This window comes from Podarcis cretensis (assembly GCF_951804945.1).
Source record: "Podarcis cretensis genome assembly, chromosome: 17".
Classification (NCBI taxonomy): Eukaryota; Metazoa; Chordata; class Lepidosauria; order Squamata; family Lacertidae; genus Podarcis; species Podarcis cretensis.
In genome coordinates, this window is record NC_137187.1 from 43,119,003 (window position 1) to 43,139,883 (window position 20,881).

At 45.3% G+C, this 20,881-nt stretch overlaps 1 protein-coding gene across 19 annotated transcripts in view; it reads left to right on the forward strand.

Moving 5' to 3' along the window:
- The window catches only part of LOC307206175 (methyl-CpG-binding domain protein 1-like), a 178,695-nt gene that overhangs the window by 118,552 nt on the left and 39,262 nt on the right, over positions 1-20,881 (forward strand). For 14 of the 19 annotated variants that reach the window (XM_079958994.1, XM_079958993.1, XM_079958998.1 and 11 more), the window contains one exon: positions 734-8,557. The exons of the other annotated variants lie outside the window; for them this stretch is intronic. In XM_079958994.1, the coding sequence (XP_079815120.1) occupies positions 734-1,195 (462 nt within the window). In that variant the 3' untranslated portion in view covers positions 1,196-8,557. Of the gene's footprint in view, positions 1-733; positions 8,558-20,881 lie in introns of those variants that run through there. 19 annotated transcript variants of the gene reach the window in all.

The following is a 20,881-nucleotide window of genomic DNA, read 5'->3' on the forward strand; positions in this document are numbered from 1 at the left end:
AACAGTGTGCCTGGATGAGCACCTGCAGATTGCAAGCCTTATCAGGGGGAGTGCAGTCCCTGCTAGATTTGGTGGAACATGACCTTCCTGGACAGAGATGCCACCCACTGACATTACTTCAGCTTTGTTGTGACCAGTCGATTATTGCAGATGGGGGAATCATCTCTTGCAACGACGCATTTTTCACCTCCTGAACCCGGACAGAAAACTACCTTCTGCTTGGCGGAATAAGCCAAGGGCAAGGATTGAGAGGGCAAGTGTTAGGCCATAGTCCTTTTGGTCCCCTGTCCACATCCTCAGGAGCATGGTCTCTAGATGGTGCTCTAGACACATCCGTAGGCTGAATTACTGAGATCATTTAGCCAAGTCTTCTGTCTCTTCTGTAAACAGAAATGTATCACATTCTATGAAATATTTTGCTCTGCACCCATAGCACTGTCACACAACTGGAAATGCATCTGGAATTGAGGGGACTAGGTAGTATCTGTTGTGAATGGGGGGAAATAGCAACTCATGTAGGGATTTTTGGGTGGCAGGAGTGCTGGGTTTGTGACCAGTTGCATACTGCCCCCTTTTCCATCGGAGTCCCAAACTTTGAGCCGGTAAGTGAAACGAAGCACATTTTGCTACAGCCCTCACAAAACAGCTCAACTCATGGGGGCCACGTTGCTCCTATGTTGTGAAGGAGAGAGGGAGATGGGATGAAGCCATTCTTTTGTCTCTCCTTCCACAGATAATGGAGATTTATAGCCTGGGTGGTACGCAGCCCCTTGCCCAGTTGGACAGCGTCCTGCATGAGTTCTTGGCTGAGCTGAATGAGATCCCTCTCCCTGCTCACTGGGAGGTGCTGTCTCCGCTTTGCGGCCCTGACCTGCGTCTCGTCCAGCGCTCAGAACACTCCACCATGTCCTCAGCTGTCATCTACATCCGCCCAGGCCTCTTCTTCCATGTGGTGGTGCGAAACCTGCCCGTGCCCCCTGAGCACGAACTCTATGCCAGCCACCCCGCCCGCCTCACCACGGTGGACGAGGTGGTGGAACTCATCTGCGACCTGGAGGCCTATCGGCTCTGCTCTGGTTGGCCTGCAGGCTGGCACGCCGGTGAACGCTCCGAGGCCTGTGACGTTCTTGTCTATTCTGGTTGCTGCCCACAGTGCCGGCTCAACCCTTGGCCATCAGGGAGAGGCACTCGCTGAGAACTGAGTTGGGAGGGGGGATTTGGGGAGAGGACTTGGCCCTGTGGGGCAGTGAATGGAAAGAGGTTTTATTTTGACACTGGAAATGGCTTGGAATATCTAAAGGGATCATTCCTTGCCATAAATAGCTTTATATTTTTTTTCTCTCTTGTTCAGTAGCTTGGCACAGAAAGTCCCATTCCTCTTGCTGTCTTCTGCCTCTCTCTACTGGTGAGCTGCTTCTGTGTTTCTGGCACAGAGAGACATTCCTCTCAGAGACTCGATTCCTGTCTTCAGTTGCTTGCTTGTCTCCTGCCAGAGAGTTGCAGTGGGAGCTCAGGGTCCATTGCTGTAGCCTGTGCTGCTCCCAGTTCCCTGTGCTGGTACAGCCTCCCAGGTTGATGTGGAGGCAGCTTATGTATCAGTGTGGAGCTTTCTGTCCATTGCTCCCACTTGCCTGCCCCGCTCAATTTAGCATTGTCCTGGCGACTCCTAGACCTGCAGTATGGTCATCTCCAAACACAGGAAGCATGGGTTTTAAGCAAAGCATCTCTTTTGCTATCTCCCCCTCTCTCTCTAAAAAAAGTTCCTCTGGCTGGGACCCGCCCCTTCCTGCCCCAGATCCAGCTAAAACTTGGAATTGCCACTTCAGGCATGTCTTTCATTTGCTTCATGGTTGCTGAGTTCAGATGGGTTATTCTGTTTCTGAGGACCAGGAAGATTTTTGTTTCGGGCAGCGGGAAAGACTAGATGGATGTCGCTGGAGTGGAGGCTGAGAGATTCTGGGCTGTCCTGTTCAGGGAAAGTTCTACAGAAGCCATAGCTGCATGTCACTTGCTGACTCCTGGTTTTGTCTTGTGTCTTCCTTCAGTGTGGTGGTGGTGGCAGCAGCAAATGCCCCATAGCCTTTCCCTTGTTCCTCTCACCGTCAGTTTTTGAGTGTGTGCTGCTTTTCCCTCAGAAGAAAATAATGAAAGTATTCGGGGGGGGAATCAGAACTGGTCTCTATTTTTTTTAATGTATTAAATTTTTTAATAAGCAAGCTCTGCTTTGGTTTCCATGTCTCCCTTCAGGTGAGAACAGGGGTGGTGAAGCTGTCGCCTGGATCCTGCTCACCAACCACTTCCAAATCACCTGCCCGCCCCTGTCTCTGCAGGTCCCTTTTCAGACTCTGGTGCATCCCCATTGCTTAAGAGGTCTTGATACTCAGGAAACTGGAAGCAGCCCTCCTTTCTTGTTCCTGAGCACTAAGACCTTCTCATAGAAGCACTGCACTAGTGGGAGATGACATGCCTTGGAAAGGTAAAAAGGTGGGGCTTTATTCCCCATCATGGGGCGGGGGGTGGGGAGGGTAGAAAGGGAAGAGAGGTTTGGGAAGAGTGAAGAGCAAACCCTAATGTGACACATCCCTACTGACAAATGCACACTTCATTTGCTGAATTCCAAACTCCTCTATTTTGGAATGCTTTGTTTTTAGGAGCAGGCTTCCAGTCACCAGGGAAGGACTACAGGAATGTCTTCCATGTCCTGATCTCTTGTGTGCATATCATGTGGCCTTTGGGGGGCGTTCAACGGCATTGGAGGGGCCTCATGACTCCTTGCCACCTGGTGCTGCCTTCCTCCTGCCAAAGTTTTTTGGGGGCTGGCTGCCGTTTTGCCATTGCTGGTGCCCAGAAAATAGTTGCCCACTGCTGAGACTTTTGGACAGGGATGGGAAAGCTGTAGCCATCCAAATGTTATGGGACTGCAGCTCCCTTCAGCCCTGTCTATTGGCCCTGAGGGCTGGAGCTGAGGCCAGTTGAAGTCCAATAGCAGCTGGAGGAGCACAGCTTCTTCATCCTTGCATAAGCACTTTTTCCACACTTGGCTTCCAGGCAAGCTTGAGTCTTACAACACAAAATTGATCATTTGTTGGCTTCAGGATATGCTGCCAATAGGAGAGTGTCTGCGTGTGTATCTGTCTGTCTGTTTGTTTGTTTGTCTGTCTGTCTGTCTGTCTGTCTGTCTGTCTGTATGCATGCCTCATGTTCTCTCCCCCCCCACTCACCTCCCCAGAGCTTGAATAGAAAATGGGCTCTTGCATAAAGAGACACCAGAACCAAGGTATCCCAAATAATGCTCTGAAAGTAATGAGCAGAGCACCCTGTCTCCTTTCCTGAAGGATGTTTGTCCCATTTCAGAACCAGTGGACCTACTGTCCACTGAGTTATGTGGCCAGAGTATGTAGCAGAAGTAGGAAGGGCTGGCTAGAACTATGGATACCCTCGCTTAACAAATGAAAATAAAAAGTAGCCTAACTATAAAGCAGATGTGTACATCTGTGTTGTTCAGCTTCTGCTATTTACAGAAATGATTTCTTCCTTGAGTACTTTAACTCTTACAGCTGGGGAAAGAAGTGTTAAGTGAGGAATGGAATACACATTCCCATTTCATCTGCTTTTAAAACCCCTTTTAGTCCAGCTGTACTTAGAATCATAGAATCATAGAATCATAGAGTTGGAAGAGACCACAAGGGCCATCGAGTCCAACCCCCTGCCAAGCAGGAAACACCATCAGAGCACTCCTGACATATGGTTGTCAAGCCTCTGCTTAAAGACCTCCAAAGAAGGAGACTCCACCACACTCCTTGGCAGCAAATTCCACTGTCGAACAGCTCTTGCAACCGTTGCCTTGTCTACTCATTAAAGAAGAGAACTAGTGAGAAGATCAAGACATACATGGCAAGTCTGCTTACAGTGGCTTCCTCCAACTGCTGTCGACAGCATTTCAAACTTGTGTCCAGCAGTTGGAAGTCTAGAGCAGTAGAGTGGAAGGACCTTTCTTAGGGGATGGGCTACATTTCCTTGAGGGAATCTTTGGGGATCACATGGGGGGGGGAGGGGTAAGGCCAGAACTGGCAATGTGCCCATTTACTTTCTGCCAAATATATGGAGAAACGTGACTCAAAGAAGTAGGAGGCCCAGGGTTCACTCTGATTGTTTAGAAATACACAATCGCTTTGAGGTCCTCTCCCCTAGCATGGAAGACGAAGAGCAGACTGCATTTGAGGATCTCTCCCTCATTACAGTCAATCAGGTATATGAAGACGAGCAGCAAAGTCAGTCCTCAGGGAATGTGCAGGCGACCTTGGAACGGACAGCTCACGGAAGAACCCCGACCAGACCTAAGAGGAGGCGGCGTGTAGTGGTGATAGGGGATTCCCTACTGAGGGGAACAGAAGCAGTGATCTGTGGGCCTGACAAGATGTCTCGGGAAGTGTGCTGTCTCCCCGGGGCTAAGATCCAAGATGTAACTGAACGACTGCAAGGAATCATAAAACCCACTGACAAATACCTCTTCTCTTGGTTCATGTGGGAACCAATGACACTGCAAGCAATAGCCTCCAGAAGATCAAAAGAGACTACGAGGCTCTGGGCAGGAAATTGAAGCAATTAAATGCACAAATTGTCATCTCATCTGTCCTCCCAGTTGAACGACGTGGCCCAGGGAGAGAGGGAAAAATAGTGGAAGTGAACAGCTGGCTTCGCAAATGGTGTAAACAGGAACGGTTTGGATTCTTAGATCATGGACTGCAGTTTCTTGAAGATGGACTTCTGGCAAGCGATGGGCTGCACCTCACAACGGTTGGGAGGAATGTTTTTGCCAAAAATCTCAGAAACCTCATCAGGAGGGCTTTAAACTGACTAATGTGGGGGAGGGAGACAGTGCTCCTGAAGGTAGGAGTCTATCAATTGATGAACATGATCGTCCAAATGTCATAGACCAAATGGAGCAAACAGCACGCAGACCTAGTGGTAGGAGGAAAAAACCCTTAAATAAGAGACACGGGGAAATGATTAATGGACTTCAATGTCTGTACACTAATGCGCAAAGCATGGGAAATAAACAAGATGAGCTTGAGCTCTTGGTACAGCAAACTAAATATGACATAATAGGCATCACTGAGATCTGGTGGGATAAGTCCCACGATTGGAATGTAATAATGGAGGGATATAATCTATTTCAGAGAAACAGACCAGACAAGAAAGGAGGAGGAGTGGCGTTATATGTCAGGGATGTGTATACTTGTGAAGAGATCCAAGATTTAGAACCTCAAAGCCAAAGTGAGAGCATTTGGGTCAAAATTAAGGGAGAGAAGAATAACAGTGACCTCATTGTGGGAGTTTACTATAGATCCCCAAGCCAAACGGAGGACATAGATGATGCCTTCCTGGAACAGATGGCCAAGCATGCAAAAGGAAGGGAGATAGTAGTAATGGGGGACTTCAATTACCCGGATATTTGCTGGATGTCAAACTCAGCCAAGAGCATAAGGTCAAACAGATTCCTCACTGGCCTTGCAGACAACTTCATTGTCCAGAAAGTGGGAGAAGCAACAAGAGGAACAGCCATTTTAGATCTGGTCCTAACCAATGTTGATGACCTGGTTAGTGGGGTAGAAGTGGAAGGACCATTAGGCGCGAGTGATCATGCTCTTCTGAAGTTTACTATACAGCGGAAAGGAGCAGCCAAGCATACTAGGACTCTATTGATTTAAGAAAGCCGACTTCATAAAACTTAGGGAAGTGCTGGGTGAGATCCCATGGACAGTAATACTAAAAGGAAAGGGAGTTCATGATGCCTGGGAGTTTGTTAAGAGGGAGATAGTAAAAGCACAACTTCAGGCAATACCAATGAGATGGAAACATGGAAGGTGCCTAAAGAAGCCAGGGTGGCTATCTAAAGAACTTTTAACTGAGTTAAGATTAAAAAAGGATGTGTACAAAAAATGGAAAAGGGGGGAAACCACCAAAGAGGAATTCAAACAAATAGCCAGCACGTGTAGACACAAAGTCAGAAAAGCTAAAGCACAGAATGAACTCAGGCTTGCTAGAGAGGTTAAAAGCAACAAAAAAGGCTTTTATGGGTATGTTCGTAGCAAAAGGAAGAACAAAGAAACAGTGGGGTCACTCAGAGGAGAAGATGGTGAAATGCAAACAGGGGACACAGAAAGGGCTGAACTCCTCAATGCCTTCTTTGCCTCAGTCTTCTCCGATAAAGAAAACAATGCCCGACCTGCAGAATTTGGAGCAAATGATTCAGCAGAGGAAACACAGCCCAGAATAACTAAGGAGATAGTACAAGAATACTTGGCTAGTCTAGATGTATTCAAGTCTCCAGGGCCAGATGAACTGCATCCAAGAGTATTAAAAGAACTGGCAGATGTGATCTCAGAACCACTGGCAGTTATCTTTGAGAATTCCTGGAGAACAGGCGAAGTCCCGGCAGACTGGAGGAGGGCAAATGTTGTCCCTGTTTTCAAAAAGGGGAAAAGAGAGGACCGAAATAATTACCGCCCAGTCAGTCTGACATCAATACCAGGGAAGATTCTGGAGCAGATCATTAAGCAAACAGTCTGTGAGCACCTAGAAAGGAATGCTGTGATCACCAATAGTCAGCATGGATTTCTGAAAAATAAGTCATGTCAGACTAACCTGATCTCGTTTTTTGACAGAATTACAAGCCTGGTAGATGAAGGGAACGCAGTGGATGTAGCCTACCTTGATTTCAGCAAGGCATTTGACAAGGTGCCCCATGATATTCTTGTAAAGAAGCTGGTAAAATGCGGTCTTGACTATGCTACCACTCAGTGGATTTGTAACTGGCTGACTGACCGAACCCAAAGGGTGCTCATCAATGGTTCCTCTTCATCCTGGAGAAGAGTGACTAGTGGGGTGCCACAGGGTTCTGTCTTGGGCCCGGTCTTATTCAACATCTTTATCAACGACTTGGATGATGGACTCAAGGGCATCCTGATCAAATTTGCAGATGACACCAAACTGGGAGGGGTGACTAACACCCCAGAGGACAGGATCACACTTCAAAACGACCTTGACAGATTAGAGAACTGGGCCAAAACAAACAAGATGAATTTTAACAGGGAGAAATGTAAAGTATTGCACTTGGGCAAAAAAAATGAGAGGCACAAATACAAGATGGGTGACACCTGGCTTGAGAGCAGTACATGTGAAAAGGATCTAGGAGTCTTGGTTGACCACAAACTTGACATGAGCCAACAGTGTGACGCGGCAGCTAAAAGAGCCAATGCAATTCTGGGCTGCATCAATAGGAGTATAGCATCTAGATCAAGGGAAGTAATAGTGCCACTGTATTCTGCTCTGGTCAGACCTCACCTGGAATACTGCGTCCAGTTCTGGGCACCACAGTTCAAGAAGGACACTGACAAACTGGAACGTGTCCAGAGGAGGGCAACCAAAATGGTCAAAGGCCTGGAAACGATGCCTTATGAGGAACGGCTAAGGGAGCTGGGCATGTTTAGCCTGGAGAAGAGGAGGTTAAGGGGTGATATGATAGCCATGTTCAAATATATAAAAGGATGTCACATAGAGGAAGGAGAAAGGTTGTTTTCTGCTGCTCCAGAGAAGCGGACACGCAGCAATGGATCCAAACTACAAGAAAGAAGATTCCACCTAAACATTAGGAAGAACTTCCTGACATATGTCAGGAGTGCTCTGATGGTGTTTCCTGCTTGGCAGGGGGTTGGACTCGATGGCCCTTGTGGTCTCTTCCAACTCTATGATTCTATGATTCTACCCCTTTCCCCCTTCACAATTTCTGTTCCAAATCTACACCCACCACCTGATGCAGCAATTAGGCTTAGGAAAAAATACCCCATTTGCCAATTAGAATTTTTTAAAGAATCACTATACAAGAGAGAGTTCTGCATCCAGCATTGATTTCAGTACTTACATTGTGTCCCATTTTATTTCTTCATTGTAAAGTGTATTTGCTTGAAGTCTCACATAAATTTTCGGCTTGGACAAAGGGAGAGTGTTAAATTATTTCTTCCCTCACTTTGACATCTTGAACCCGTCACTCAGACAACCAAGGAAAATAGATGTGATCTATGCGTCGTTGTTTTTTTATTACATTTCTATACTCCTTTCTTCCGAGGAGCTCACAGGAGCATAGCCACTTCTCCCATCACCTCCATTTTATCTCACAATAACCCTGGGAGGGAGGGAAAGAAGTAGGTCAGACTGAGATGCAGTGAGTGGCCCAAGGTTATGCGTAGAATGGCTGCGTTGGATGGAGTGGAGAGAATATTAAATGGGTGGCAGCACAACTGTAAGAGCAAAGGAAAAGATAAACCACATAACTCCCAAAAGCAAACTGCTTAGCAGAAGCAAATAATAATTCTATAAGGTCAAGTCATAATTTATTTGAAGAGCCATAAGGCGAAGGCACTTAAACTGCTGGCCGAATAGAGGAGGAAGGGGCAAAGTGTGGCCCTTAAATGTCAACAACACCAGCAAGTACCACTTGATTGCAATTGTTATCTTAATTCAGTTTTGCACTCATATTAAAATATTTTCAAAACAACCAGTTGCTTAGTCATACCTTATTTTCTTTAGTGCCACATCATGCTTAAAACCAAACTAAATATCCAGATCCTGCACCCGTTTCACCTCTGATTGTGAACTTCAGTCTTGCTGTGATGTGACTTGCTTCAGACACCCCTCCTTGAACCCCCTTTTTGTTTTAGGCAAAACATCTTGTACTCATAATCTTACACTTTGGTCTGCTTTCACAGATTTCTAGGAGCGCGCACACAGGGAGCCCTGTGGAGAGTACTTGGGGGGGGGTAAGTGGAGAAAGTAATCAAATGAAGTTGGGATGTAGATTATTCTTTCTGGAAGCAAATTACTTAAGGCCTAGATTCAACTAACCTGCATGCTAGCAGAACATCTTCCTTGCATTCAGTCCCCATCTTTTCCAAGTAGAGCTCAGAATGTCCCCTATTTGAGACTCTGGAGACCTGCTGCCAGTCACTGTAGTTAATACCAAGCTTGGGCCAGTGCCTTAGTATAATGCAGCTTGCAATCTAATTGTTTCACTTTATTGTGCACTTGCCAGCCCTCATCTGGTTCACTGTGTCCGGTTTTGGGTGCCATGCATTAAAAACACATTGCGAAACTATACTAGAAAGTTAGCAGGGGGTGGCACCAAAGTGCAAATGACCGCAAGTTCTCAGTTCCTTTGGGGGCAGCTGTAAGTTTTCACAATGTTAACTTGGTTAACTACCGGTATATATTTTTGGCTAAAAATGCAGGAAGTGGAGGGCTCCTCTAAGTGTCAGACAAGGTGCATCGCTAATGGGGGATTTCCTCCCAATGCAAATGCCAGTTCCAGAGGGATTTTATCAGGAATGCTGCAAGGGAGGAAGGACTTCAATTCCCCATGCCCACTGCAGTCCAGCTGATGGAATTTCTATTCTAAAAAAAACCTTGGATGTTAAAAGACAACACCTAATTTAGCCCTCAAGGCACAGGTACTGGATAAATATCACCATGGCTATATTTATAACCAATAAAACTAAATTAGCAAACAAGAAGTTTTCAACTTTATTTTTGATGCTGTGTGTTTAATATGAAGTCAGTGATGGTTACAAAATTATTTTTCAGAGATTGTTACCTTGCCTTATTTATAAACAGTTTTATAATGAACCACTTGCATGTATATTTATTTAAGGTGATTTAATAAGATTATGGAAAAAGCTAGAGAGTTCCAGAAAAACATCTGCTTATGCTTCATTGACTACGCAAAAGCCTTCGACTGTGTCGACCACAGCAAACTATGGCAGGTTCTTAAAGAAATGGGAGTGCCTGATCATCTAATCTGTCTCCTGAGAAATCTCTATGTGGGACAAGAAGCTACAATTAGAACTGGATATGGAACAACTGATTGGTTCAAAATTGGGAAAGGAGTACTTATATGCAGAATTCATCATGTGAAAGGCTGGACTGGATGAATCCCAAGCCGGAATTAAGATTGCCAGAAGAAATATCAACAACCTCAGATATGCAGATGACACAGCCTTGATGGCAGAAAGTGAGGAGGAATTAAAGAACCTTTTAATGAGGGTGAAAGAGGAGAGCCCAAAATATGGTCTGAAGCTCAACATCAAAAAAACTAAGATCATGGCCACTGGTCCCATCACCTCCTGGCAAATAGAAGGGGAAGAAATGGAGGCAGTGAGAGACTTTACTTTCTTGGGCTCCATGATCACTGCAGAGGGTGACAGCAGCCACAAAATTAAAAGACGCCTGCTTCTTGTGAGAAAAGCAATGACAAACCTAGACAGCATCTTAAAAAGCAGAGACATCACCTTGCCAACAAAGCTCTGTATAATTAAAGCTATGGTTTTCCCAGTAGTGATGTATGGAAGTGAGAGCTGGACCATAAAGAAGGCTGATCGCCAAAGAATTGATGCTTTTGAATTATGGTGCTGGAGGAGAGTCCCATGGACTGCAAGAAGATCAAACCTATCCATTCTAAAGGAAATCAGCCCTGAGTGCTCACTGGAAGGACAGATTGTGAAGCTGAGGCTCCAATACTTTGGCTACCTCATGAGAAGAGAAGACTCCCTGGAAAAGACCCTGATGCTGGGAAAGATGGAGAGCACAAAGAGAAGGGGACGGCAGAGGACAAGATGGTTGGACAGTGTTCTCGAAGCTACCAGCATGAGTTTGACCAAACTGCAGGAGGCAGTGCCTGGCGTGACAGGAGTGCCTGGCATGCTCTGGTCCATGGGGTCACGAAGAGTCGGACACAACTAAATGACAATAAATTTCCTATTACATTGTGAACATCTCACACCCTTGAGTGTAATCTGGATTTGCCCCTCTGTGAAAAATGAAGACTTCCCACTGGAGGAAGAGGGCCAGGTGGAAATCTTCACCAGTTCCCTCTGCAGCACTATTTTCCTTGCTGTTCCAGATCTCCTGAAGAGGCTTTTTGTGGTGCTGAAGGGAGAATCTAAATATTACTGGCCCACACAATATAACTGAGTCCAACACAGTAAGTTTGCTGTCTGTAGACGTGCATATGAAATTAGATGGTAAATTTTATTGGGAACATTCTCTTGATGCAGAAAACATTAATTTACAAGCAAATAGTCTGAAAGATTAAAATTCAGTTATCTTTTTTTAAAAAAAAGAAGTAGATGTGAGGGTGGATCCATATCTGGAAAACTGAGGCAGTATCATGACATGTATGTGGAAGTTTGGGGCTTTTAACTTTTAACAGTCTTGCCACTATTTGTCGTCCTGGTTCAAAATGTGTGTGGGACGTCGGTCCGCTGGGAGAGTAGAGATTGAGGATTCCTTGACTGGCAGAGTCAGTTTGGGACGTCCATTGGCTGGGATGATGGAGTTTGGTGTTTCCTTCAATGAGGCAGTGAATTTTGGGAGACCATTTTCAGGGAGAGTGGAGCGTGCAGGCTCCTTGATTGAGATGGTAGGTTTTGGGGGAGCCTTGACTGGGAGAGTGGTCTTCGGCCGATCTTCTTTCAATGAGGTGTTGGTAGGTTTTGGATGAAGTTTTGTCGCTGGGACCAGTGTCACAGGGGTTATTTGGTCCTTCTTCATTGGGGGGGTGGTAGGTTTTGGATGAAGTTTTGTCGCTGGGACGAGTGTCATAGGGGTGATTTGATCCTTCTTCACTGGGGGGGTGGTAGGTTTTGGATGAAGTTTTGTTGCTGGGACCAGTGTCATAGGGGTGATTTGATCCTTCTTCACTGGGGGGGTGGTAGGTTTTGGATGAAGTTTTGTTGCTGGGACCAGTGTCATAGGGGTGATTTGATCCTTCTTCACTGGGGGGGTGGTAGGTTTTGGATGAAGTTTTGTCGCTGGGACCAGTGTCATAGGGGTGATTTTTTCAAGATCACAGTGTGCAACATATTGTTTCATTTCTTGTCCCTTGCAATATTTTCCCCAAGCTCTCCTGTAATGAGAAATCCTTGGTCAAACAACTCAAAAGATGCATAATTAGGGAGACAAAAGTGCTGTTCTTGCTCCTGCATGAATGCCATAAAACAAGTGTTTATGCTATAGTTGGAATAGTTTTGTCATAGGGGTGATTTTTTCAAGATCACAGTGTGCAACATATTGTTTCATTTCTTGTCCCTTGCAATATTTTCCCCAAGCTCTCCTGTAATGAGAAATCCTTGGTCAAACAACTCAAAAGATGCATAATTAGGGAGACAAAAGTGCTGTTCTTGCTCCTGCATGAATGCCATAAAACAAGTGTTTATGCTATAGTTGGAATAGTTTTGTCCATTGCTGTTTGTTATTTATCTGGTTGGGTAGGGTTGGTACCCAGGGCAAATCACACTCAATTGCCCACTTGCCTGCCTTTCTGTGGGGCTCTCCAGGGCACTCACCATATGGGGCCACCTCCTGCTGCTGCCCCCACTCTCCATCCTGTCCTTCCTAATTAAAATAGTTTTGCTGCCATGCTGGGCTCATCCACATTTCAGCTTGGCCTGCCACTTTCCCCTGGGAAAAGCTGCTGTTTCCTGCAGAATTGGAACAAATGCCAGTCAGGTTTTCTGTGGATTGATTTTTCTTCTAATACAGCAATAAACAGCAGGTTTTTCCAGGGAAAGTGGTGGGTAAACAAAAAGCCTTTCGTACTTTGGGGTAGAAAACATGTAACAAGTAGATGGACTCTGAGGAAGCCAGTTGCTTCCTAGGAATGCTGCATTCTGGGTGAGTGTCTATACTGTTTATGCTTTACTGCAGCAGCTAGAAAATCTTTTCAAGAATAAAACCAAACATTTGACTTTTTTAAAACAAAAATGTCTAGGCCCCATGGCAAAGCGGCAGCAGCACAGCCACCTTGCCCAGAATGCAGCACTCTGAGGAAGAACAGGCTGCGTTAGCAGCAGCAAAATGTTTTTAAATCTAGGGCGAGAGGAGTAGGAGCAGCAGTCCCCCACCTTGGCAGCTCTGCATAAAGCTCCCCCCCCCCAAGCATGGGACTTGGGACATTTGTCCTGATTTGCCACACTGTGGGAACAGCATTGGTGGCACTCATTTACAGAGTTGGATGACATCTCTGGCTCAGCTATCCTTTATGTTCTTAGCTAAGATCAGGCACAGATTCTCTTCCATTGTAGGTGATCTCCAATGCATTATTTCCTTGTGTTATGATTTCCGCATTAATTTCAATGGATTTATTCTAAGTAAATATGTTTACTCTGAGTAATATTCTGAGTAAAATATGTTTATTAGCCACTTTTTCTCCAAGGAGCTCATGGTTCTCCCCCTCCTTATTTAATCCCCACAAAATCCCAGGTCCGGCACTTTAGTCACTACACCACACTGGTTATCGACTTGGTGCAGACAACCTTGGTGTCTACAGTCAGCAGCAATGTCCCACCTTTTGCCAGTTCCCAGCTCAGAGGATAGGCATATACATCTTCCTTGTATGTGTCTGAGGACGTGGGGGAAAGAACAGGGTTGGTGACAACCATAAATAAGGATTGACTCCTAAGCCTAGACAAGATCTCCAGGCACCTATGGAAAAAGATGGGTATCTAGCAGAGTTTGAAGTCCCATAGGTCTATCCTGCAGCTGACCTAGATAAAGGCTATCTGTTTACCATGCTTTGAAGCCCTTCTTTCCTTGCACGACCCTCTTTGCACAGTCAATGTCATCTGTAATGTTGTCATCCTGGAGAGCTGAAGGAAAGATGAGAGTCGGGGGAGGGGGAAGAGTCGGAGAATGAGCTGAAAAGTAATTATCATTAAATACATGGTGTGAGTTAATTAATGAGAGAAGGACCCTCATGTTTAGGTTGCAGCAAGCAGAAGGGACTATCGTAGAAAAGTTGTGATAGACTGTTGAATAACAATTGGTCAGAAAGTTGATCTAACGCCCAAATAGCAGGGTATAAATGATAAAATTATTATTTAAAAAATATTGTTCTAAGTGTTTTCAGTGGGGAGATGAGCTTTCCTTCTCCCAATTTATGTCATCCTGAGTTCAAAGTGCATTTGATCAAGGGGAGCCAATGTGGTGCCCTCCAAATGTTTTGAGCCATAAATCACTCCCATCACCCCTGATCTTTGGCTACCGGTATATTGAGGAGTTGAGAGGAGTACGAAGATAGTACTTTTTGTCCGATTACTTTCTGCTGATTGGGGAACAAAAGTTCAGCCCGTGTGAATCTTGATATCCCCTGCTCCAGTCTTTGCCAACCGGTTGTCCTCAAGATGTTTTGGAAGACATCTCCCATCTAGCCAGGCTGATAGAGCTGTCATCCAAAACTTCCGGAGGACTACAGGTTAGCAAAAGCTGTCCCACTTTATCCTTATTACACACTGATTACTTACAGGGCTAGGAAGCCAAGAACTTAATCTTTTCAGAGGCATGGACATTGTATGTGAGCTGCTATGCATGGGCAAGGTTGGCGGGGTGCTCCAGGATTTCCTGCACCATTGCAAAGGATCTCTGGAGCTCTTCTTCCTTGGCATTGGGCCCATCAACAAGTGAGAGTCAATATGGGAACTTCACTAGTGGGCCCCTTGACAAGTCTGGGGCAGCTCTGCTCCCTCACCAATCTCCAGCACTGGCTATATTTCCATCCAGAAGCCACAAGCCCACAAAAAGTGGATTGAGGTTGTAAGGATATAACTTCTTACCACCACAACTCAAGTTACAATGGTTGCGTGTGTCCAGGGTCTTGGCATCTCTGCACCACCACCTTCCACTGAGTAAGAAGATCCCATAATTGCTGGCCGTTGGCCCCACGTTAAGGGCTGATGTGTTGAAGCCACTTGTGTGAGACACCAAACAAATCCCTAGAGGCAGGAGCAAGCAGATTAAAGTTCACCTGAGGCAGGTAAAACATCTCAACTTTGGATTTCTCATTGTACAGAACTGGAGCGGGTCCCAGACGTAGCATTTAAGATAGGCTCTTACAGATTGATGAGTTATTTAAAAGGCTGCTGTTTTGAAAATCAATTGACAACTATTACAAATGTATAGGGTTAAGGAAGGGTAATGGAGGGGATGAGGGGACTAGGCAGCTGCCCCTGGATAATAATTTTGGGTAGCCTAAAGGGAAGTAAACACTGTATAGAAATAGATGAAATTCTTACTCATGATATGAAACTGGCATATAGTTCTTGAGTTGGGTGACAAGAGTTCAAATCATCACTCATCCACAATCATCACTGGGTGACTTTAGGCTAGCCACAGTCTCTCAGCTTAACCTACCTCACAGGGTGGTTGTGAGGATATCATGGAGAGGGGAGAACCATGTCAAATGTAGTTAAAATCTGCATGACACAAAGAAAGTGGATAGAGAAAGGTCCCGTCTCCCCCAACACTAGAAGTCGTGGTCATCCAGTGAAGCTGAATGTTGGAAGATTCAGGACAGATTTTTTTTTAAAAAAAGTACTTCACACAGCACATAGCTATAATTTTGAACTCGCTCCCCCAGGAAGCATGATGGCCACCAGCTGACATGGCTTTCAAAGAGGAATAGACGAATGTGTGAAGGCGGAAAGAGATCCCAAGAGCGGCTAGGCCTTGTGGCTTCACGTCACAGTCCTAGGCAGCGATGCTTCTGAATGCTGGAAACCACAGGAGGGGAGAGTGTTGTTCTTGCGCTTGGGTCCTGCTTTCAGGTTTCCCACAGGCATCAGGTTGGCCACTGTGAGAAGAGGATGCTGACTGGATGGTCCAGCCAGGCAATATTGGACTGCAGGGGCTACTGATCAGGGATGGGTGAATCTACTGATTTATCATTTTTTCTAATCTACAGTTCAGTTTACCACATTTCTACGTCTTCATTCACTTAAATAAACCCTGAAGAATCACCAGCATTTTAGAGCACATTTCTCCTAATAAGCACATTTTATAAGCAACCTTGGCTAATTTATTTTCATGTATATACACATTTTTAGGCTCACTTTCCCCAACATAAGCTATTTTGTACTCATTTGTCAGTTGTAGAACTGCAATGCAAAATTTGGAGAAGTGCGAATTTCTCAGGCTGGCTGCTATTTGGTTCACATGTTTGGGGAAAGTGCAAGTGAAGTATGAGTTCTCATTATAATGTGAACCCAACAAAATTTCTGCCCCCTCCCCACCCACAAATCTACATTCCTGCGTGCACCCATGCACACACAGAACAATACAAGGGACACTCACACTCTTCTATTCTGGTGCCCGCAAAGCCTTCCATGCCCTCGTCCCTCAGGATGGCTGCCAGTTTGCATCTCTCCATGATGATGGCATCATTCTTGGCCGCTATGATGCCAAGGAAGAGAAGAGCCAAGCTGGGTGTCACCATCTTGACAATGGCAGCTATGCAAGTACAACACAGTCCTTTATACCCTGCAAGGCAGAGGAGGAGCTGCCCAATAGACTCTTGATGGAATAGGCTAAATGCTAGTGTCACCTCAACCCCTGGAAATGGCAAGTTCCAATCACTGAGTCCTAGAACACACATCCACTCTGTCAAAACTCACACAGTCCAATGCATCAGTGCTTCTCTGCTAAACAACCCCAAGTGATTGTCATGTAAGGCAATCCCAACACTGGCCAACCCATTGAGCATTAGTCCTACTGGACCTTGTACCTTGTAGAGGGAGATTGTAGCAAGTGTTAATTGTCATGTCACTCACACTGCTGCTGGGGCTTGAAAACCCAACACTTGCCAAACATCCTCTTCATCCTGGAGAAGAGTGACTAGTGGGGTGCCACAGGGTTCTGTCTTGGGCCCGGTCTTATTCAACATCTTTATCAACGACTTGGATGATGGACTCAAGGGCATCCTGATCAAATTTGCAGATGACACCAAACTGGGAGGGGTGGCTAACACCCCAGAGGACAGGATCACACTTCAAAACGACCTTGACAGATTAGAGAACTGGGCCAAAACAAACAAGATGAATTTTAACAGGGAGAAATGTAAAGTATTGCACTTGGGCAAAAAAAATGAGAGGCACAAATACAAGATGGGTGACACCTGGCTTGAGAGCAGTACATGTGAAAAGGATCTAGGAGTCTTGGTTGACCACAAACTTGACATGAGCCAACAGTGTGACGCGGCAGCTAAAAAAGCCAATGCAATTCTGGGCTGCATCAATAGGAGTGTAGCATCTAGATCAAGGGAAGTAATAGTGCCACTGTATTCTGCTCTGGTCAGACCTCACCTGGAGTACTGTGTCCAGTTCTGGGCACCACAGTTCAAGAAGGACACTGACAAACTGGAACGTGTCCAGAGGAGGGCAACCAAAATGGTCAAAGGCCTGGAAACGATGCCTTATGAGGAACGGCTAAGGGAGTTGGGCATGTTTAGCCTGGAGAAGAGGAGGTTAAGGGGTGATATGATAGCCATGTTCAAATATATAAAAGGATGTCACATAGAGGAAGGAGAAAGGTTGTTTTCTGCTGCTCCAGAGAAGCGGACACGGAGCAATGGTTCCAAACTACAAGAAAGAAGATTCCACCTAAACATTAGGAAGAACTTCCTGACAGTAAGAGCTGTTCGACAGTGGAATTTGCTGCCAAGGAGTGTGGTGGAGTCTCCTTCTTTGGAGGTCTTTAAGCAGAGGCTTGACAACCATATGTCAGGAGTGCTCTGATGGTGTCTCCTGCTTGGCAGGGGGTTGGACTCGATGGCCCTTGTGGTCTCTTCCAACTCTATGATTCTATGATTCTATCTCTGCCTTGTGCAACTGTTAAAGAGATAAAAGGCATAAAGTAGATAAAAGGCATAAAGTCTATATTAGGACAGCAAACTAAAATGCATGGCCAAGTATGAATCCCCCCAAGTTTCTTGCATAGCTTCAGCATCTGTTTATGATACAGGTCCTAGCCTCTTTAACAGGTATGCTGTATGTTGGCAGGTGGAGCTTGTCCCGCAAGAAAAGGCAAGGTTGCAGAGACCCACCCTTCTGTGCAAAGCTGAAGGGCACCATATGCCCTGACTGTTCTGCACAGAATAATCTCGCTCCCAAGAGTGTGCCAGCATATAGGGTGGGGATCTCCACTCAAGCCATGTCCTAATTGGCTGGAGCTGCTGCTCAAGTTCCTTTCAGGTGCCATTACCCCGGGGTTGATTTGATCCCACAAGCTACATTGACTACAGACTGATGCATGTTACAATAAAACAGCATAGACAATATAATATTGCCAAACCAAAATGACATTAAAATCAAACAGAAAAACATCAAAATACAGCAAATTGACAAAAAATCATCACATCAGTGAGGGCAGGGCACTCAACTCCCATCTCCAGTTAGCCAAAAGCTTTGGTCAAGGCATATGTTTTTAGCCATCAAAGTCAGCAGCATCTGGATCTGCATTGGGAAGTCCATGAGGAGAACATTTCATAGTTAGCATCCCAAAATCCAGAAGGCTTTCTTATAAGTTGATGCATAGTGAGGGATGAGAGAAAAAATCAATTCCATTCACATTTAAAGGTGAACCTACCAAAGTTTTACTTTCTAAAACAATACACACACTGAAACACAGCCACCCTTCAAAATTTACACTAGAGTAAAGTGTTTACAAAATGCATATATTCATGCACATAATATATAAAATACATTATATTGGGGATATTGCTTTGCAAAAATGTGTACATTGGGCAAAATTGCATACAAGTATATATTAAGATAACTTTGCATTAAAATGCTGAGGTATTTCCACATGGATTTTAACAAACAAACAAACAAACCTATACAGAAACATGGAGAACTGAACTTCATATTGGAAAAAAACAGAAATAGGGAGAAAGCAAAACTGACAGATTCATCCATACCTATGTGTAACACACTTGCCATTTTTATTTCGCTCAGTAAAGATATGTATTTCCTTGGAGGGAGTCAAAGCAGTTGAGAGAGCTGATTTTCAGTGGAGGAAAAGGGTAAGAAACCACACTTCCCCTTGTCCTGGTTTTCCAGCTCAGGTTTCATTCCCAGCTGCTGAAGAAATGAAATCAAAGGAAAACCTCCTCAAAGACCACTGTGTTACATAGAATGAGGATTTCTGTCCATATTGACACATCCTGGCTGGCCCTGCGATTAAACAGAGTGAGGCAGTTGGCTCAGGGAGATGATCTGGAGTGTCATGCAACAGCAGCAAATGGTGGCACTTTATAAACTGGGCTGGTTGTTGTTGTTGTTTAGTTGTAGGGGAGATGAATTTGGAATTTTCAGTCTTGGGTGCATGTACTTTGCCTGAGAAAGTGCAATGTCTTATGCCAGCCTCTTTCACGGGTACAAAGTGCAGCAGTTTTCCCCCTGACAGATTGTGATGTAATGTGTACAACTTCTTACCTCTCTTGTACAATACTTGTTTTTGGTAAAATACTAAACCCAGGAGCCATCAGGGTTTTGTCGCAGGTGTAACAATCCTCATCTTTTAACTGCAATTAATAGATGGAGAGTGGGCAATGGGAGGATCAGAGGACAGAGCTTCTAGAGAGGCTTGAGCCTGAGGATGGGGAACCTGCAAACCATGGAGACCTTTAAGGCAGGGATGGGAAACCTGTGGACCTCTGGATATTGGTGGACTGCAACCTGAATGCAGAATCACTGGGGCTGATGGGAGTCAGAGTCCAACCACATCTGGAGGGCACTACAGGTTCCTCATCCCTGCTTTGTCTGCTGAATTTCTCTTTGAGACATTAACTATGGATTGATAATTCCCCGATTGAAGGATGGAAAGAAATTCTCTTGAGAGGGAAGAAGGGAGAGAGCTTAAGGGCAGAATGGTTCTACAGAAAGGAGAAGTGGTGGGGAGAGAAGGCTGGCATGTAGTGCTTGTATGTCTGAACAGAGGGACCTTAAGCATTGGGGATAGCAGCTTTGGGCACTCTTGGGTTAAGAGGAAGAATCCCGGAACAAGGATTGTTCAGCCAAGGTTTTGTTGTTGCCTCATGGAGGCAGCCAACTCTGCTGGGGAGAGAACCAGCCCAATGGGCACAAACAATGGCTCAAATGACCCAAGACTCTGGGATAGTTCTGCATGTCTTCAAATGACAACAAACAGGGCAGGGCTAGGCAAGCACCGAGGTAGGGGCTGTATGCAGTTGCAGCCATTCATCTTTCTTTCCTCTTCCTCTCCTAGATGGAATCCACTAAACTAAACTCCCTAGCTTTATGGGACACCCGATGATGTGCCATGTTAGCCTTGCCAACTGCAGAGAATTCCAGAATATGTTCTGCTCCCTCTTTCTCCCCTTGTTCTCCCCCTTTCTTTAGCCTCTGCCACTCATTGTTTCGGCAAAGCCCTCCTTTTTCTCTCATTGCCTAGTTAGAATCACTTCCACCAGCTGCTCTGGCTTCTGGCCAGCATCCTTCATTGCTTAATGCTCTACAACCAGTCTAGACCCTTCTCTTCCTCACCATATTATTGGTTCTTTCTTTTGCCTTGTCCTTGGACTCATACTTTGCTGAGGTTCCTTTAGGTCAACCCTTCAACTAAGGAAGGCAACAAATGAAACTTTGTGATGCCAGTGATCAACTGTCCCTCCCTTCATATCCTTCCAGTGTTTGGCTACTGTGAATGGAGCTGACACATCCAAGGGTGTCTGTTCCAGACCCCACTTTGCAGTCCCCCCCCCCCCGTAAATAAATGTAACAAAACTAACTGTGTGGATGCTTAAAAGCTTTGGTGGCACAAATACGTATTTCCATGTTTTTCTTGATAACTGGAATCATTTGTGCATACCACACAATGTTTGTTATGTCATGTTCTTTTTCCAGCTCAGTTTTCACTGTCTGGGATAAGAGATTTTGTGGGGTGTTTATATGCTATATCGTTCGGAATCAGACTCTAAAATAGTGTTCACAAGATCACCTCCAGGTCAAATAATTCTGGATCCACACGTCCTTCCACA